Source organism: Protomyctophum parallelum (assembly GCF_964188405.1).
Source record: "Protomyctophum parallelum genome assembly, chromosome: 23".
NCBI lineage: Eukaryota > Metazoa > Chordata > Actinopteri > Myctophiformes > Myctophidae > Protomyctophum > Protomyctophum parallelum.
The window spans coordinates 15824167-15842703 of NC_139715.1; the positions used below are offsets into that span (position 1 = coordinate 15824167).

The 18537-nt window shown below is 41.9% G+C and overlaps 1 protein-coding gene and 1 long non-coding RNA gene across 2 annotated transcripts; both read left to right on the forward strand.

Moving 5' to 3' along the window:
* The first annotated feature begins 6196 nt into the window (after positions 1-6196).
* On the forward strand, positions 6197-7285 carry LOC310854195. The gene is made up of 2 exons (XR_014568877.1): positions 6197-6906; positions 6952-7285. It is a non-coding gene; the product is annotated as an uncharacterized lncRNA (long non-coding RNA).
* Positions 7286-14586: 7301 nt separating this feature from the next.
* LOC310853919 (ly6/PLAUR domain-containing protein 6-like) lies at positions 14587-17947 on the forward strand. The gene is made up of 4 exons (XM_083758391.1): positions 14587-14773; positions 15670-15768; positions 16529-16659; positions 17498-17947. Exons 1-4 carry the CDS (start codon positions 14656-14658, stop codon positions 17687-17689), a joined length of 540 nt encoding a protein of 179 aa, XP_083614517.1. The 5' UTR covers positions 14587-14655; the 3' UTR covers positions 17690-17947.
* The last annotated feature ends 590 nt before the right edge of the window (positions 17948-18537 follow it).

Below are 18537 nucleotides of genomic sequence, written 5' to 3' on the forward strand. Positions count from 1 at the left end.
TCTAAGATGTGATTGTGTGTGGGATGAGGAGATACTGTAGGCTAAGCTGCTTAACCTCTAATGCTAAAACAAATGTCTGCCAAACACATCGTTCCTGCATCACCCTGTTGAGGTTTATTTTTCCAATAATGGTTGCCTCATTATACATTATCATGCTTATTATCACGCTACTTATAAAACAAAATCAATAATTTGTCATGAAATATTGATTCAAAGCTTACTTTATTAGCTTAGAAGCTTCTGCTCCCATAGGAAGGCCGTCAACAGCGGCAGAGCAGCGGACAGCTTTTGAAGCACTCTGCTGTCGGGGAAATAACACAGACAATTACCGTCATTGAATATTACATTATTGAGAATGCAAAAAAGCCATGTATAAAATATTTAAAAAGCCTACCTCACTGTCAGCTAGTTGCCAGTGCCACTGTCATCTTTCATTTGACTCACCCGTAAAGTTCACAAATCGGGTAACATAAACTCCCAAGTCCACCCACACACCCATGCGCACAACCATGCGCGCACGCACTCACGCACACATGCGCACACGCACAGGCAAACACACTCACATACAGTCATAAATACCACTGTGTGCCTTAATTTGCACGCACGCACGCAACACACACACACACACACGCACACACGCACAGGCAAACACACAAACACACTCACACACAGTCATAAATACCACTGTGTGCCTTAACTCATAATTCAGATTCATTTGACATGACATGAAGGCAACATGAGGACATTATAATGTCTACTGGATGGATTGCAACTACAAGCCAAAAATGTACACCCTGAGGTTGACACTTGACAGTTCAGAGACCCCTCGAAAAAATACCAGGGTTTGTTTTTGTTGAGATTTTGTTTCATTGAGGAGGAGGGGAGGGGGCTGTCCACAGCCTGTGGCTCATCAGACACCAAATCAATAAAGCGACAAAATGTTTGGAATGAGGACCGTGTCACATACATGTGGCATTTCCTGTCAGCATTTTCATTCCTGCAGCGTGTCTCAGTCTTTTCCAAGGTACTGCTGAAAGTTGCTGTCATGACAGGCAGGCCACATGTCCAGCTGTTGTGGCTCATGGTCCATCCCCTGTGCGTGTCCTACAAGAATTCCAGGCTGGACGGTATGCTGTCGGAATGCCAGTGTTTGTCAAGAATCAGCATGAGCCGCCATCATCACGTGTGAGTCTCATGGCTTCAATCCAGTAGACGTGTTGAGAACTGAGAGGGCTGGCGCTTGTCAATGGCGGTCACAGAGCAAACAAATGCATATACGTATCCACATGGCAGCACTGTATATGTCAAAGTGTTCCACCAAGGGAATCTCAATGCTTTTAAAGCATGCAACATTTAGCATACTGTACATGTTTTTTTGTGTGGTGGAACCACTCCAAGGAACAGCAATGTCCGTGTCTGTGCGCCTATGTGGCCATGAGCACCAGTATATGACTATTAGTACCAGTAGGGGCGCTGTTTGCCAGAAACAGAGAGAGATAGTATTAGTGCTGCACTGCACTGTTGCCTGCTAATGAGAGAGAGAGAGAGAGAGAGAGAGAGAGGAGAGGAGGGGGAGGAGAGAGGGGAGTTGCACCACTCAGTTCACACGGGTGTGATTTTTTGTAACGGCCTGGAATACATGGGATCTGCTGTAAGGGATATGACAGTTGATGCTCAGATTGTGAGTGATGTGCGTACTGTGCTGTGCATCACGCCACACCATGGTCAACTAGCCTCACGTCACGGTCAAATAGCCTCACAACATGGTCAACTATAGCCTCACGCCACACCATGGTCAACTAACCTCACGTCACGGTCAAATAGCCTCACAACATGGTCAACTATAGCCTCACGCCACACCATGGTCAACTAACCTCACGTCACGGTCAAATAGCCTCACAACATGGTCAACTATAGCCTCACGCCACACCATGGTCAACTAGCCTCACGTCACGGTCAAATAGCCTCACAACATGGTCAACTATAGCCTCACGCCACACCATGGTCAACTATAGCCTCACGCCACACCATGGTCAACTATAGCCTCACGCCACACCATGGTCAACTAGCCTCACGTCACACCATGGTCAACTATAGCCTCACGTCACACCATGGTCAACTAGCCTCACGTCACACCATGGTCAACTAGCCTCACGTCACACCATGGTCAACTAGCCTCACGTCACACCATGGTCAACTAGCCTCACGTCACACCATGGTCAACTATAGCCTCACGCCACACCATGGTCAACTAGCCTCACGTCACGGTTAAATAGCCTCACAACATGGTCAACTATAGCCTCACGCCACACCATGGTCAACTAACCTCACGTCACGGTCAAATAGCCTCACAACATGGTCAACTATAGCCTCACGCCACACCATGGTCAACTAGCCTCACGTCACGGTCAAATAGCCTCACAACATGGTCAACTATAGCCTCACGCCACACCATGGTCAACTAGCCTCACGTCACGGTCAAATAGCCTCACAACATGGTCAACTATAGCCTCACGCCACACCATGGTCAACTATAGCCTCATGCCACACCATGGTCAACTAACCTCACGTCACGGTCAAATAGCCTCACAACATGGTCAACTATAGCCTCACGCCACACCATGGTCAACTAGCCTCACGTCACGGTCAAATAGCCTCACAACATGGTCAACTATAGCCTCACGCCACACCATGGTCAACTATAGCCTCACGCCACACCATGGTCAACTATAGCCTCACGCCACACCATGGTCAACTAGCCTCACGTCACACCATGGTCAACTATAGCCTCACGTCACACCATGGTCAACTAGCCTCACGTCACACCATGGTCAACTAGCCTCACGTCACACCATGGTCAACTAGCCTCACGTCACACCATGGTCAACTAGCCTCACGTCACACCATGGTCAACTATAGCCTCACGCCACACCATGGTCAACTAGCCTCACGTCACGGTTAAATAGCCTCACAACATGGTCAACTATAGCCTCACGCCACACCATGGTCAACTAACCTCACGTCACGGTCAAATAGCCTCACAACATGGTCAACTATAGCCTCACGCCACACCATGGTCAACTAGCCTCACGTCACGGTCAAATAGCCTCACAACATGGTCAACTATAGCCTCACGCCACACCATGGTCAACTAGCCTCACGTCACGGTCAAATAGCCTCACAACATGGTCAACTATAGCCTCACGCCACACCATGGTCAACTATAGCCTCATGCCACACCATGGTCAACTAACCTCACGTCACGGTCAAATAGCCTCACAACATGGTCAACTATAGCCTCACGCCACACCATGGTCAACTATAGCCTCACGCCACACCATGGTCAACTAGCCTCACGCCACACCATGGTCAACTAGCCTCACGTCACGGTCAAATAGCCTCACACCATGGTCAACTATAGCCTCACGCCACACCATGGTCAACTATAGCCTCACACCACACCATGGTCAACTATAGCCTCACGCCACACCATGGTCAACTAGCCTCACGTCAAAGGTCAACTAGCCTCTTGCCATGGTCACCTATAGCCTCTTGCCATGGTCACCTACTGTATATATAGCCTCTTGCCATGGTCACCTATAGCCTCTTGCCATGGTCACCTACTGTATATATAGCCTCTTGCCATGGTCACCTATATATAGGCTCTTGCCATGGTTACCTATATATAGCCTCTTGCCATGGTCACCTATATATAGCCTCTTGCCATGGTCACCTATATATAGCCTCTTGCCATGGTCACCTATAGCCTCTTGCCATGGTCACCTATATATAGCCTCTTGCCATGGTCACCTATTAGGCCAGTCAATCTAAGCTAAAAGGGGGCGTGACCCAAAATAAATTGCTATAGTAATTGTTCAAGGTTTCTTATGATCCTTAAGGGCTGTATTTTGCGTGTCTTAAGTACCAGGTCTTATTCCCTAACTTGAGTAAACTAAAGACCTGGAGGCGTGATCAATGCTCTTTGGACACTCAGAATAGCCAAATGGCATTGATCACGCCTCCAGGTCTTTAGTTTACTCAAGTTAGGGAATAAGACCTGGTACTTAAGACACGCAAAATACATCCAAATAACATAAAAAATTGATGGATTGAAAAAAATTGGATCATGGTGAATTCAGGGGTTGAAAGTTCGGCTACCATTAAAAACCTATAAGGCAAAAATGTCTACTTTTAATTATGCTTTAAGTAGCATGTGACATGTTAGCCCTGTAAACATGACTCTCGTATTCATACGAGAGTCATGACGCAACTTCACCCTGGTTTTTGCAGACGCTACATTTACAAATAATTAAAATATATAAACATTCGCATTTCAAATATAAAGTACTCACAAAGTGTGAGTACGGGTGTTAGTTAGTAGCAGCGCCAGCGATTAGAATTTCTGCATCCCGCGTTGTTTAATAAAAAGCATTTTTATCCGAGGTGTTATTTTGCCATTGGCTTTCAACTACGCGCCCCTATCGGTCGGGAGGAGGGTGGCACTCGGTGTGTTCGATATAGGTACGCTGACCGCCCTGCCAATACAGACTAATAGGCGAGTGCGCTCCCGGTGTGCAACTGTGGATTTCCCAAACGAACCCCGTTTGAAAAAAGTAGCCGGAGAGCTCGGACAAAAATGCTTTTTATTAAAGAACGCGGGACGCAGCAATTCTAATCGCTCGCGCTGCTACTAACTAACACCCGTGGGACACTTTGTGATTACTTTATATTTGAAATCTGAATGTTTATATATACGGAAATCTTGTAAATGCAGCGACTGCAAAAAACAGGGCAAAGTTACTGCATGACTGTCATGATAATTATCATGGCAGTCATGTTCCAGGGCTAGTGACATGTCAAACTAGGGGTTATTCATGATTCTAAATCCATTGCACGAAAAAACACTATTTGGGCTAAATTAGGCCATATAGCCACTTGTGCCCATTTGTGATGACGGCTATGGTCGTCTTTTATGAAAAAACCTTGAGCGATAATTACTATTGCAATTTCTTTTGGGCCAAATCCTGACTGGCCTATATAGCCTCGCTGGCTAAATCTCACGAGTCACCGACTGATATTGATGTTTCACTAGATGAGAGAAGAGAGAGAACGCAGGAACAGGAAATCAATCCAAAATCGCAAAATCTGTGTAAAAGAAGAAAAATATATATCCCAGTGGAAATTATACCAAGGAATTAGCTGAACATAGCAGAGAACACACACTCGCATAGCTGAGCAGAGGATGGTGTTCTAATTAGTCAGGATGTTGTTATGGCTTCCAGCAGAGAGAGTCTTGAGGTTCGCCGACTAGTCTTTAATAAGTAGACAAGAAAGTAAGCACTTATTTATATTTCATAAATCACATTTCAGAGCAATACGTTACCAAGTGCTTGAAGTCAAGTAACGCAACAGTCATGTTAAAACAAATTAGACACAATGCACAGCAGTAATGGAACGTACATGATTAGCATACGAAGTGAGAGAATATCCGATGGATGATCTTACAGTGTATCTCTGCTGTCGGGAGGAAACCTCATAACTTTAAACAAAGCAATACTGCATCATCACAGTTGGTGTTGTAACTTTATATATTGACAATTACTTCCATGAGAGGGGGAGAGGTGGTGGAGTTAGTTGCTTTAGCAGACATTGTGAGGGTCCAATGGAGTTAAGAGGTTTTGTCCAAAGCACTTTTACTACTATTTAAGTACAGCTTGGTGATGGGGGGAAAAAAACATCGCCTTCAAAGAAGAAATAAATTCCTGCACACACTGGCTGCATTGAAATATATTAAGAAAACAGAACATTTCAATGCAGAGGAAACCAGTGTGTGCTGTGCGGGAATTCCTTTCAACTTAGACGTTTGGATATATATTTGTTTTATATTCACTGCACCACGGAAGAGAAAAAGCAATTTGGTGTGCACTTTGATTCCACTTTTTTTTTAAACTTAAAATGTATTTGCAGGTAAACATAAAAATTTAAAACATAAAATGACAGTTACAGTGCAAGGGTTCAGATATATCATTAATATACAACATATTCCAGTCCATTTATGAATGTCCATCATTGTTAGCATTGGTGTCGTTCTGTTGATTTTTCTATTCAGTCCATTTCTCACATTTTTCAATGAATAGTTCCTCTTGTAGTCTCAATACATGAGTTAGTTTCTCCATTACAAATATCTCCGCTCCACAATGCTCAGCCACTGCTCACAAACTGAAGGTTCTGGTTTGTACCATAGCCTTGTAATTGCTTTTTTACTAGCTGCCAATAATACTTTGACCAGTTATATATCTTCTCTCTGCGTATTATCCTGTGACAAATCACCCAGATACAGCACAACACTAGTCTTAGGTATATCATAGCTTAGTATCTTCTTTATCTCTGACCATACATTGTCCCAATAATTACTTATTTTAGGACAATTACAAAATATGTGTTCGTGGTCAAAAGTATTCTTCCACATAACCTCCAGCATGATTGTTGTTTAGACTGCATTCTTGCTGTAATCTTTGGAGTTATGAAATATCTGGTAATATTCTTCCAGAAGAATTCCCTCCAAGTTCTATAGCTTGTGGCCGTGCACTGTGTTTTACATATATTGTACCAGTCCTCATCCGTAACCCGCACCCCCAATCCAGCTTCCCATTTCTCCTTAATATAATAGGGTAGATATTTCTTTACTTGCCATCAAACCTTGATACAGAGCTGAGATTACTCTACCCTTTTTCTTTTCATATGCCTGATAATCATAATTTGATTCCACTTCTGACAGATATTGCTTGTTCGCTGAAGCCAGGCTGTCTGAGGACTCGTTACAAGTGTATGGTGTAAAGTTCAGAATGCCCTCAGCCTCAAGCAAATAGAAGTATGTTCCATTGCTGATTCCATTGTATTTTATTTGTATTTTTTATTTGCACATTTAAAAAAATAGAATTTAAGCAACAGCGTAATAGTGGTTTGTTCAGGTAAGATTTAGAAAACCCTGAGATTAAGCTGCTAAAGTATTTGACATGATCTTTTCTGAAACTCATCTTGACAAAAGCAATAGATTAAGTGGGGTGATAAAAGTCCAAATGAAAATGCTCCAAATATGATATCTCGCTTGAAGGTTTATTAGTGAAGATAGAGGATAGAGCTCTTGTTCTATCTATTGGAGTATGGCTGTGTGTCTTTTTAATATTCAACTGAATATCCTCCAAGTGCCACATTCAAGGATGGTGTCGGCACAACATGATTACACCAGCTATATGTAGCTACACATTTTGTCATGATCTGAAAACTGAAGTCACTGCATGTCCTTTAAAATATGTCATAACATATTGGAGTCCAGTTCTTATTATTTCACTTTATGCAGCACAAAGTTTAGCTTGCATAAGACACTGTTAACGTACTGTACAACTTCAGAATTATGTTGGGGAACTGTGACTTAATTTGGAGCTCCGCAGTTCGCCTCCGCTTAATTGGTTCCACGTTATTTAAATGTACCGTCCCCTCGCAATAATAGCCTACTTTTAAATGCATGTCCATTGGCATTTAATAATTCGTCATAATATTGTTTAATGTTTTGTGTAATGGACTTTGAACTGTTGAAATGTGCTATAGAAATAAACTTGCCTTGGCCTCATATCACATGATTTTTCAGAAACATGATTAAAATAAATATTATGGATCAGTAGCTACTGTCTGCTAATGCTTGACTTTTGCTTGAAATGTTGTCTCTGCAACACATCGTTGACCATAGCATTTCCAGCCAGATCCCTCTATGGGTGAAAAACTTGAATGAACTTTGGTTTACAGTATAGATCCACTCACATAGCAAACATTTTTTGCCTCTTTAAATCACATATTGAAGGGCTCACATTGTAAAATAACTCACTAAACTGTATTAGCACGGGTCATTTTGCACATTATTATGGACTCACCCATCACATATATAGATTTGTAGTGGCACAGTTGTCAGACTGTTGCAAAACATGACTTCTAAGTTCTATGAGGGTTCTGAAATTACATACAAAACACACAAGCTATCACTAAACATAGGGTTGGTGTTGCATAACACATACCCAAGCACGGCACGCACGCACGCACGCACGCACGCACACACACACACACACACACACACACACACACACACACACACACACACACACACACACACACACACACACACACACACACACACACACACACACAGTGTGTATAATATGAAGCATGTAACCTAGGCCTATATGAGATGGATGGATCATGGATGGATCATGGATGGATGGATGGATGGGTGCATGGTGTGGGTGCCTGTGTGGAGTATCAAGTGATTCATCTAATTTATAGCCTAAGCCTTCTACAAGACTACCTACAGGTAACAGGACAAATCTCATTTCAAGCTATTTCTATAAATTAACGTAAAATATCCTTTCAATGGTGTACGGTAATCATGTTGTAGGCTACAGTCAGTCGTGGGTGATTGGACTGAATTGTTTGGACACTGGCCTATCGAATGGGCGGTGCTCATTACGGGTGGGTAGGCTCCATGCACATATGCATGCTCGGGGGTGGGGGTGGGCAGAACGCTCCAGCAGCACTAACAATTACAGGGTCTGCACAGGAGAAGTTTGCCACCAGACGTGGAATACTTGTCTTTCTTGCTGCATGATGTATTAAAGGCATACGCAAGTCTAGGTAAGTAAATTATAACATTTTGTAACTTTAGGTTGAGATGTATACTGTAAATACTGGCTATGTGCTACAGTTGGTGAATATGAGATGAATAATGCATGTCATGAAAAGGTTACTTGGAACTACTGCTACAGGACATTTAAGAAGGGATTTAGGGTAGCAAATAAAAACATTTTGGAAAATGAGTTGCTTCAGAGCTAGATTAATGAAGTTTGCTACAATCAACAAATTCCATGCTCTACCCCTTAGCAATAAAACTTATATTTCAATAACCTTCAAGGCCACTACATGATACACTCCTTCCTAGTTAATCCAGTGTAGAAATTGTGTTTTCGTTTTTTCTTCTTTTCCCCTGCTCATAGCGGTGTTTGTACCTGCATTAATTTCGTGGGTTGTTTGGTTTGTTAATTGGTTCGTTATGTTAATTGACTGATAAGGTCCAATGGTTAGGTGCTGAAAATAAATAGTTTGCTTAAGCTGCACATTTGAGCAAAGAAATATAGAATCCCACAAGAAAAAACAGTATCAAACAACTCACGTGTCCCTCTTACCATCTAAACATACATGTCCCCGTTTAAAGGCAAAACAAAACACAACATAATTGTCACTATTTCACATATTATCAATAGACACAAATACAAGCCTATAATCAAAACATATTGATCAATACAGTATCATACAAAATAATGAGAACAGAAGTGACCGGAGGAAACCATCTGTCCTTCAGATATAAAGGCCTGCTGCGTGCCCTTTATACTGGGACTCCTGGATCGCTTGCTATTGACTGAACGCTGTGTGGGATCAGTGGTGGAACATTTACTTAAGTACAATTTTGAGGTACTTTTACTTTACTCGAGTATTTCGTTTACTTCTACTCCACTAAATATCACAATGCGTTGCGATGCGTTGTAGATCGTTGCTATTTTCAAAAGATGTTTATGCATTTGAAATTTCGAAATGAGACATTCTGCATAATGTGCCCTCTCTACTTTTGGCACTTTTAAGTGCATTTATCACTATACTTTTGTACTTTCACTCAAGTACATTTTGAATTCAGGACCTTTACTTATACATATATTTTACGAGAGTATTTCTATATGTTGCAGTATTGATACTTTTACTCAAGTACAAAATGTGAGTACGTCTTCCACCACTGTGTGGAATAAAAACATCTCCAGCTGCAACAGGGAGGCATGGTGCCATCAGTAATCCCTATACCCCGCCACCCCTTCTCAGCCCGCAGCAAATTGAACCATAGTCAAGAATCAGCATCCTGACGTCGAAAGAATTTCTTTTTAAAATGTGTTTGGACAGTCACAGTTCATATATTATATATCATATATCTGTCACTTTTTCTTCTCAGAGGGGCGGTCCTTAACCACTATTCAATCATTTGTGTCCCAGATGTAATGTATCTAATATCTGGCTACTGTAAGACTCTCACACTTGTCTAGCTCAAAGATGTGCACAATCAGTTCCACATTTAATCTTCTGATCCATCCCTGATCAGATTACATACAGGCATGTGAAGCCCAAGTTATTAGTTGACTTAAAGCCCTCATCTCTCTGTTACAGTGAGATGGATCTTTTCTTTCTTACTTTCTTTCCTTCCACACAAAGCAGTACTTTACCTTTTAACAGGTTAGTTATATTTTTCAAAGTTCAAGTATCAACATCAGTCAAGGCGATACCGTTTTTAGGTGACATATAGCCGTCTATGCAGTGTAGTTGTGTGCACAGTGCTTGATGTAAATGTACACTGGGTATTTCTTATATTTTGGTTTGCTCGTGTTGACAGTTAGACTGTACATCATGATGTAGTTTGGCTACTTTTCTACACGCAACTGTGTTTCATTCTATCATCCATTGTGCATGCATGCATACAGTACAGTGGCTCCCATCTCTGGCCCTGGGGACCCATAACAAACAAAATGAAGAATATTGTTGCAAAAAACAAACAAAAACATGTTTATATTACTCCTAGGTTGAGACCTGTGCCCAGAAGGGCACTTTTTTACACTCATATGACAAAAATAGCCGATCGCATTGTGTACTGGTAGATTGGCTATGTTAGGTGCGCAACAAAATATTATTCTGGTTTAATTATAGAGCCACAAAATATTAAAGCAGTAGAAAGACGGTGATGGCATGTGGTACCAAGCTTGTAAGGGCATGAAGCAGTAGGTAGATGTTACAGTGAGCAACTGTGGGCAATCTGCCTAATGTAAGTAAAATATTTACCATCATGATGCGGTCTAGATTTTCTCATGACACACTTACGCTAGCCTACTACTGTATAAGCAATAAGCATGGAAATATAATTAACTATGGAATAGAAATTTCCATCGCAATGCTATGCTTCTTCTGTCAAATGTGCAAAGGAAATGCATGGGGTGTTTGTTCGATGCAGATCACACCATCCTGTTCCGTAGCCATAGCAATAAGCCTCATCAAGCACCCAAGCAAAGTATGGCGTTGTGAGGAGGAAGTAGGGCACTTATAACCTAGACTAAAATTATACTTTTATATGTATGATTTTCAGTATAGGTTAACATGAACTCTAGAATCCAAACATTCTGAGAAAATATATGGAGCTCATACAGTAGCTGAAGTTCAAGAGCAGGACCACACCTCCAACGCAGCTACCTCCACCTCCTATCAAGTCACCTCCAATCGGGTCACCTCCACTTGTATATAAAAGCCCATCCAACCCATGGTTCTCCCTCCCTAATTCTCATCCTACTACCTCTCTCCTTTAACAGGTCCCTAAGGGGGGTTGGTTGTGCCCGGGAGCACGACGGATCCCCGAAGCCTCCCCACCTCGGCTTAAATTACCCGACGTACCCAGATGACCCGTCGTGGGTCATGTTCTTTCTGTTCATTATTCGTTTCCTTCATCGTCTCATGCATCTTTCGTTAATAAAATCTGTTAAATTTGGTGGTGTGGTCCTTGATAGTGAACGGATAGATGCTCCCAACGTAGCGCATTGCAACATATTGTGAGCTATGGGCTATTTTCCGCAAAGAGGGGGAAAAAGGGCCGGACCAATATAGAGCCCTTGGGGACCTCGGTCAGCTAAAACATAGGACTAAAGTGGTTAAGACAGTCAGCTGGGCGAGGCAAAAGACATGTTTATACCTTTGTTAGAGTGCTATTCTTTACAGGATATGATTCAAAGATCCTACTGCTGTGCCTTTGACCTGTAAGTGCACTGTGCTGCACATACCAGGCTGGTGTAGTTGCTTTTTTAATTGGAGCGTGCGTAATGCAAAGAAAACATGCATTTTGATCCTTACAGCATGCACATGGGCCTCGGGGTGTGTGGAATACAATCCAATTAAAATAGAATTAGGTAGGTTAAACTAAGCTTAATAATCCCAGAGGATCCCTTATTTGCCAGACCAGATGCAAAGTAGGAAATTAAATTAAAGGACTTTCATTCAAACCATAGATTAATGGATGTTAAAGTGGGATTAATAAAAATACCCTGCACTAATGGAGGAGAAGAGATGAGACTAACAATTCAAAGGGAATATTTTGATCATGGGGCAAAGAATCCTGTGGGGGATTGTATAGAATCTAATAAGGCTTTCACAATTCCATACGGGCCAGATGCAGTTGCATCATTGACAGCGGAAGGGTATTGTTTAATTGTGCTCTCGAAACTGAGCTCTTGTCAGTTTTGGACAGCAGAAATCCTCCTATAGTTTACTGTACTGCATATACGGTTGTCATAACACTATGCTTTAACCAGAAACCTCTCAGTTATCCCTCTACTATGTACAGTACTGTATGCCGTAGCTTTAGGTCATGCTCATATCACAAAGATAGTAAGGCTAAGGCTGCAACGATTCATCGTAATCAAATCAATTATTCAATTGTTGCCAAGTGCCAACAAATGTATTAATCTAGAGTTTTGTTTTTAAATTAATTGTGGGTGTTTTTCCACCTAACCATAGTTTTTTCCAGTGTTAAATGTAACTAAGCTAAAGAGGAGTGAGCCATCTCTCTTCCCTTACAATCTGGTGATAGTTGCACATGTATGCACAGTAGCGACTCCGAAGCAAAATATGACACATAAGTAACACTGGTGGCACCCTATAGCATAAGATTCTTATTAACCATATATCATTGCTTTTACATCAGTAGGCATACTAATCTCTTCACCATTTCGTTCTCTCTGCAGAACGATTCACGTTTTCTTCTGCTTGACAGTAGCATCGGAAACAATAGGCCCGGATAAATGCCTATATACTGAAAACAGCTGAGACTGTGAATCCAGGGTCATGGGCAATAGATGCCCTCTCCACTGCTCCCATGCTCCAGCTCTGGGGGTCACATTTATGCTCTATATAGCCATATGTACATATACCATAAATGAAGCACCAGCGTGCAAGAAGTGGCTCTTACAGAACTGACATTGTCCCCTGAAGGTTGATGGGGTCAGAAGAACTGTGGCATCAGCCGATACTGTATGTGAGTTTACTTTCCACATGAATTAAGTATATGTTGTGAGAAAGAATAGAGTGAAAACAAGTTGACCTATACCCCCAGGGCAAGGAGGCTTCTACGGAAAACTATTGCTTTATGTTCAGTTCAGGCACAAAATGCCTGCTTGTCATGTTTGAATAAAATAGTTGAAGCCAGAGAATATTAATTTATTATACTTTTTTTTATTTATCTACAAGCTCACAACACTTTGCGATTTGACAATAGGTAAATATGGCTTTAATCCTGAGGATTAGAAACTGACTGTGTTCTGTTGTGACGAGGGGCTTGGTTAGCAGAGCTCCCAACACTCTGCATCGGCCTGCCAAAAGAGCTCAGTTGAACCAAATCGGTGTTTCTGAAAACACACCTGTGTACGAATGTTTCTTTTAGAGTAGAATATATATTTAATATTTTTACAGTTTTGCCACTTTTTATTGACGGTTATTCTTCATTTATCAATAATAAGTGTTTGTATTCATTATTAATTAAGGCCTATGAGTCTCCTCGTGACCTTTAGACGAGGAAGTGAGCTCACAGCATGACTAGTGCACACAGATCACCTTTACATGGATTTATACCTCCCTATGGGCTTGCAGCGTTGTTCTGGCTTACCAGTTAACCGCTAGCTACAGACTCTATAGTGGAAAAATGGATCTCCACCTTTTATTATAAAAAAGATTTTATATATTCTTATTTCATTACATTCCATGTTTAAAATGTTTTTTTGTTATTCTTATTTTGTAATGACAGCCTGGCAAGGGCACAGAAGCTGTAATAAGAAGATAACCTTAAATGATCCGCAGATTCAGGTGTCATAGCAGAAACAGCACACGAGAGATAAAATCTAAGATAAATAACAATAAAATATGATAAAATAGTGACTTAGATTTATACATATCTACAGTATCACCAATAAATACAGAAAGTATGTATGTACAGTTTATCGACAATTAATATATTAATAGATTACATTATGTACGAATTAACATATGTACAGTGCATCAGGATATAAACTGTACACATAAGAATATTTTGCTGTCTGGCAGAAACCTTGTAGCCTATCTCCATTTTCGTAACAAGTATAGCAAAAAAAAAATCCTCTTTCTATCTGCAAAGTTTTTGTTTCATAAAAATCCACCATAGAAACGTTATGAGCTACTTTCTGTCAATAAATGCCCTGCATTTGATTATTTTTCTAAGTGTCAGAGTTTGGAAGTGCTGGTTTTCAATAACACATTTTGCTGCCTCCTGCATTATGTGACATTTAGAAACAGGTGGTACGCAGGGCGGTTGAGTGATTTCCAACGAGCGCTTCCAAACTCCAACACTCAATGTTTTGCCACTCAGTCTAGATGAGGGGGGGGGGGGGGTGTCCTGATGGGAAAATCATGCGAAAAATCCCAGCTGAACCTGTATATACCTTCTGCCTGCACAGTGTCCCACTGACCAATCAGGTACCTGCATGTGGAGGTTCTGGGAGAAGGATGGAGCCCTGGCCAATAGTGGCCTGGGTCCTACTGCTGAACAGCATGGCTGATTGGCTGAAAATGGCCCAAACACAGGACTTCACTATAAAGGACATTGTCGCCCTGCATCCATCAAGTAAGTAGTAGTTTAGAAAGTTCACAGTATTTTCAAGGCCAAAATGTCAACACTGCACACAAGATAACCCAAAATCTAACTGTAGGAGGAACCCTTCTAATGTTGGTGACTCCTCCATGGCACTTTCAGATAGCAACGTTTGCGCGTTCAGTTTGGAGAAATGTGTGAATTGTATTACCCACATACTGTACACACACACACACACACACACACACATACACTTGGACACCGTTTTGGGGTCCATCGCTATATACAGATTACACGCACCCAAAACACACACACACACACGCACAAGTGTATAGTTATGTAAGAAGTGCGTGCCGTGCACATGCATGCATATAAACACACGTGATGTGGTGGGGTGTTTGACGTGAACTCGAGTTGTCCTCTGTGTGCCAGTTCCTACCATGACTGACCCTCGGCTGACGGCCAGTCTGATTCCCACTAAATAAATCCTTGCCGATGGGAAAGCTAAACAACTCCACGTTCGTTGACCGCAGATGGTCCGTTGGTCTGTTGGTGCACTCGACGTTGTGTGTTCCCTTTGGAGAACATTAGCATATTATTATTGTGTGAGAACTTGGTCAATCGAGGTCGTCACTTGGGTAAATAATGCAGACATAATTGGATGTTAATTGTTCAATTTGTGTCCCGTTTTGTGCATTGCGGGTGGAACTGAAAAGGCCTTTTGACGATGTTTGTTACCAAACATGGTAGGTCGGGGAGGGGTTCTGGAGGCTGGAGGACAAGAATAAACTATAAAGGTTCAATTAAATTCTGTGCTACCACGGATTTTATAGCAATATTGCCTTTACACAAAAATGCCCTCAAAAAGTACCATACAGCAGTATTCTGTAGTACGGTTGTCCCAGAGTGTCTCTGTCTGTGCTCCACAGCCACACCTCATCCCGGTGGGTTTAAATGCTTCACATGTCAAGATGCTGCAGACAACTATGAGTGTAATCGCTGGGCACCGGACACATACTGCCCAAAAGGTACTGACTTATAATAATTTTAATGACTCAACTTCAAGCCAACACAATATTTTCTATGAAGGTACATCAGTGGCAAGTGTCTTTTTCCTAGATTTATTCAGTATAAGACTGTGGTTGCACCTCGTTTGGGGTCTTCTTAACCACTACACACTATCAATGCTGCCTCTTCCCGTGATTTAAGAGACTTACATAGAACCATAAAGAACATAACATGGTTCCACAAAGAATAGAAAAGGGGCCCTTTTCTGAAACAGAGACTACAGCACATTCTGTAGCACATACTGTAGAAGAACATAATTATTTGAGAGTGTAACAGTGTACAACTATGTGAATTTGATACCTGAGACTGAGTCTCAGGTACTATAAATGTATTTTTGTTCTTGTGGAAAAGAGACCCTTATTCGTGTTTTTAGTGTAAGAGCGGTGCCGTTTGTAATTTAGCTAAGAGACCCTACGAGTGCTGTGCGTGTTTTCTTTTTTTCTTATTTATATTCTTGCCTTCATGATTGATTGTATTTATTACCAGTTTGCAGAATTACAGTACATTTTAAGCACAACTCAACTGTGAGTGGACGACACCAAAAAGCATTACACACATGTTTACAAGAGGGTCCACCATTTTCAATTAACCTTCTATTCTTCCCTCTTTGTTTTGTGGCAAACTAACACGATGGGAACTATGCACAAAATAATTATTTCACCCACTTTCTTTACTTGTAAAACTGATGTAACAATAAAGACGATTCTGATTCTCTTGCAGGGACCAGTTACTGTTACACCTTGCATGTGATGGATATAGTTGGGGACAGCGTGTCCGTGACTAAGCGCTGTGTTGCCCTGGAGGACTGTCTGCTAACTGGATGTACCAACACCACTGAACACAGCTACCAGGTACTATATCCATGCCATTTGGGATTACTTGGGAACTGTTATTCAAATACCCGTTGTATAAAGCCTGATTCGTACAGTAAAAAGGCGACCCACTGTACAAGCTCAGAACGTATCGTAGCAGTGGTGTGTGTTGTGAGCTTTCAGTGCGAGACTCAATATGCAACCAACTATAAATCAAGCGAGTACTGATTTCACCACAAGTTTCCTATTTCATAGGACTGGCTTCATGGGTTTGACTACCATGTCCTTGACTTTGAGGAGCGATCTACAGAAATGGACCACAGTAAACTTAGCGCTGATTTACGATGAGATACAATGGACTATTTGACTAACAAATCAGTCATAACACGCCACTGATCTTCCGCATTACATATTCACATATCCTATTCCTGCCAACATCCTCACTCCGAAGCCCCTTCAACTTTCAAATTTGTGATATAAAAAAAATCTTTTGTAATTTTTCTTTTTAAGTTTTCTGAGCTCAATTGCACCCATTCAGTAGTTTTTTTTGTGGTCTGGGGTTTTCTTGTTCAAACAAGTGCTCTGATTTTCCTGTGGACTGTGATGTAAGAGTCCACAGATCCCATAGCTGTATATGACATAACAATTTGCCAGCAGACGTCACTGTTGAAGCCTGTTTGCCTGTTTTCATTGGCAGCTCTAAAGGCTTCAGAACACACAGAGAAAACACCAGACAGAGAAAGTCCACTGAATGTTCAAAGTTCAGGTTGTTTGGGTGCAATTGAGGTCATAAAACCTAAAAGAAAAACGAAGAATAAATGAAAATGAATGTCATGAAACCTTTGATGTTAAAAGAAAAACCTTTTTTTAAACTCAGGTCTTCTGCACGTCCTGTTGTGAAGGCAACATCTGCAACCTGCGGGCGCCAAGGAACCAGAGCAGTGCCGTGTTCTCCACCAGCTCTCCTCTGGTGGTCAGCTCCTCCTGGCGCTCCGCCACCACCGCACGGCTATATCCTGAAACCCTCTGCTATGTCATATTTGGTGTCATCGCGGCAAGGCACGCGTGACTTTAAAGCAGTGGTTCCCAAACCTTTTCATGTCAAGGACCCCCAAATTGACACCGCTATTAGCCCCGCGGACCCCCATTTGAAAAGATGTGCCAGGGACCCCCGTAAGAGAAGATCTTTACGGCTCTAGCAGGGATTCTCAACCTGTTGAAAGGACCTCAAGTTAGACATGAATTAGGCTACAGACCCCCATTTAATGGCCTTTCTATCTCTGGGACCCACATTTATATTGTAAAATCAATGTAAATTTAACTCTGAGAGTGTACACATTTGTACACTCTCAGAATTACAAACCCATTTGGTTCCAAACGATCATTTAGATGGAACTCCCTCAAGGACCCCTGGGGACAGACTTTGCATAAACAGACAATGCATGAGGGCAAACTGGCTGCTGTGGTCAATGGGAGCTACACTGAGGACATCTTCTAAGGGCAAGATGCAGTTATAGCCTGCACCCCATTAGGGTGGGCAAGACTAATATATAGGGGGGCGACCCTGCACGCGTGTGGGGAATCGTTTTTTTTGGGGGGGTCAAATCCCTGAAGACCCCTGGAATGGGGGAAAAGAAAACTATGCTATCATATCAGTTTAATCCGTCTATCTTCTCCTTCTTTGACCAACAGTAACTCAATTTCCATCCAGCACCCTGTCGGTTAACTGCACTGATGGCAAATGGTGTTCAGGTGGGTCTAAATCTCCCAAAGAATGCTGCCCACCCAATCAGAAATGATAAAGCGGACCCTGATGTTTGGACTAGGGCTGAAAGAATCTGTTGCTTATTAGAGATTGTTAGTAAATGTGGAGCTGAAAGTTGGCAACTGAAGAAGAAGCGATGTTGTTTCTCGTGG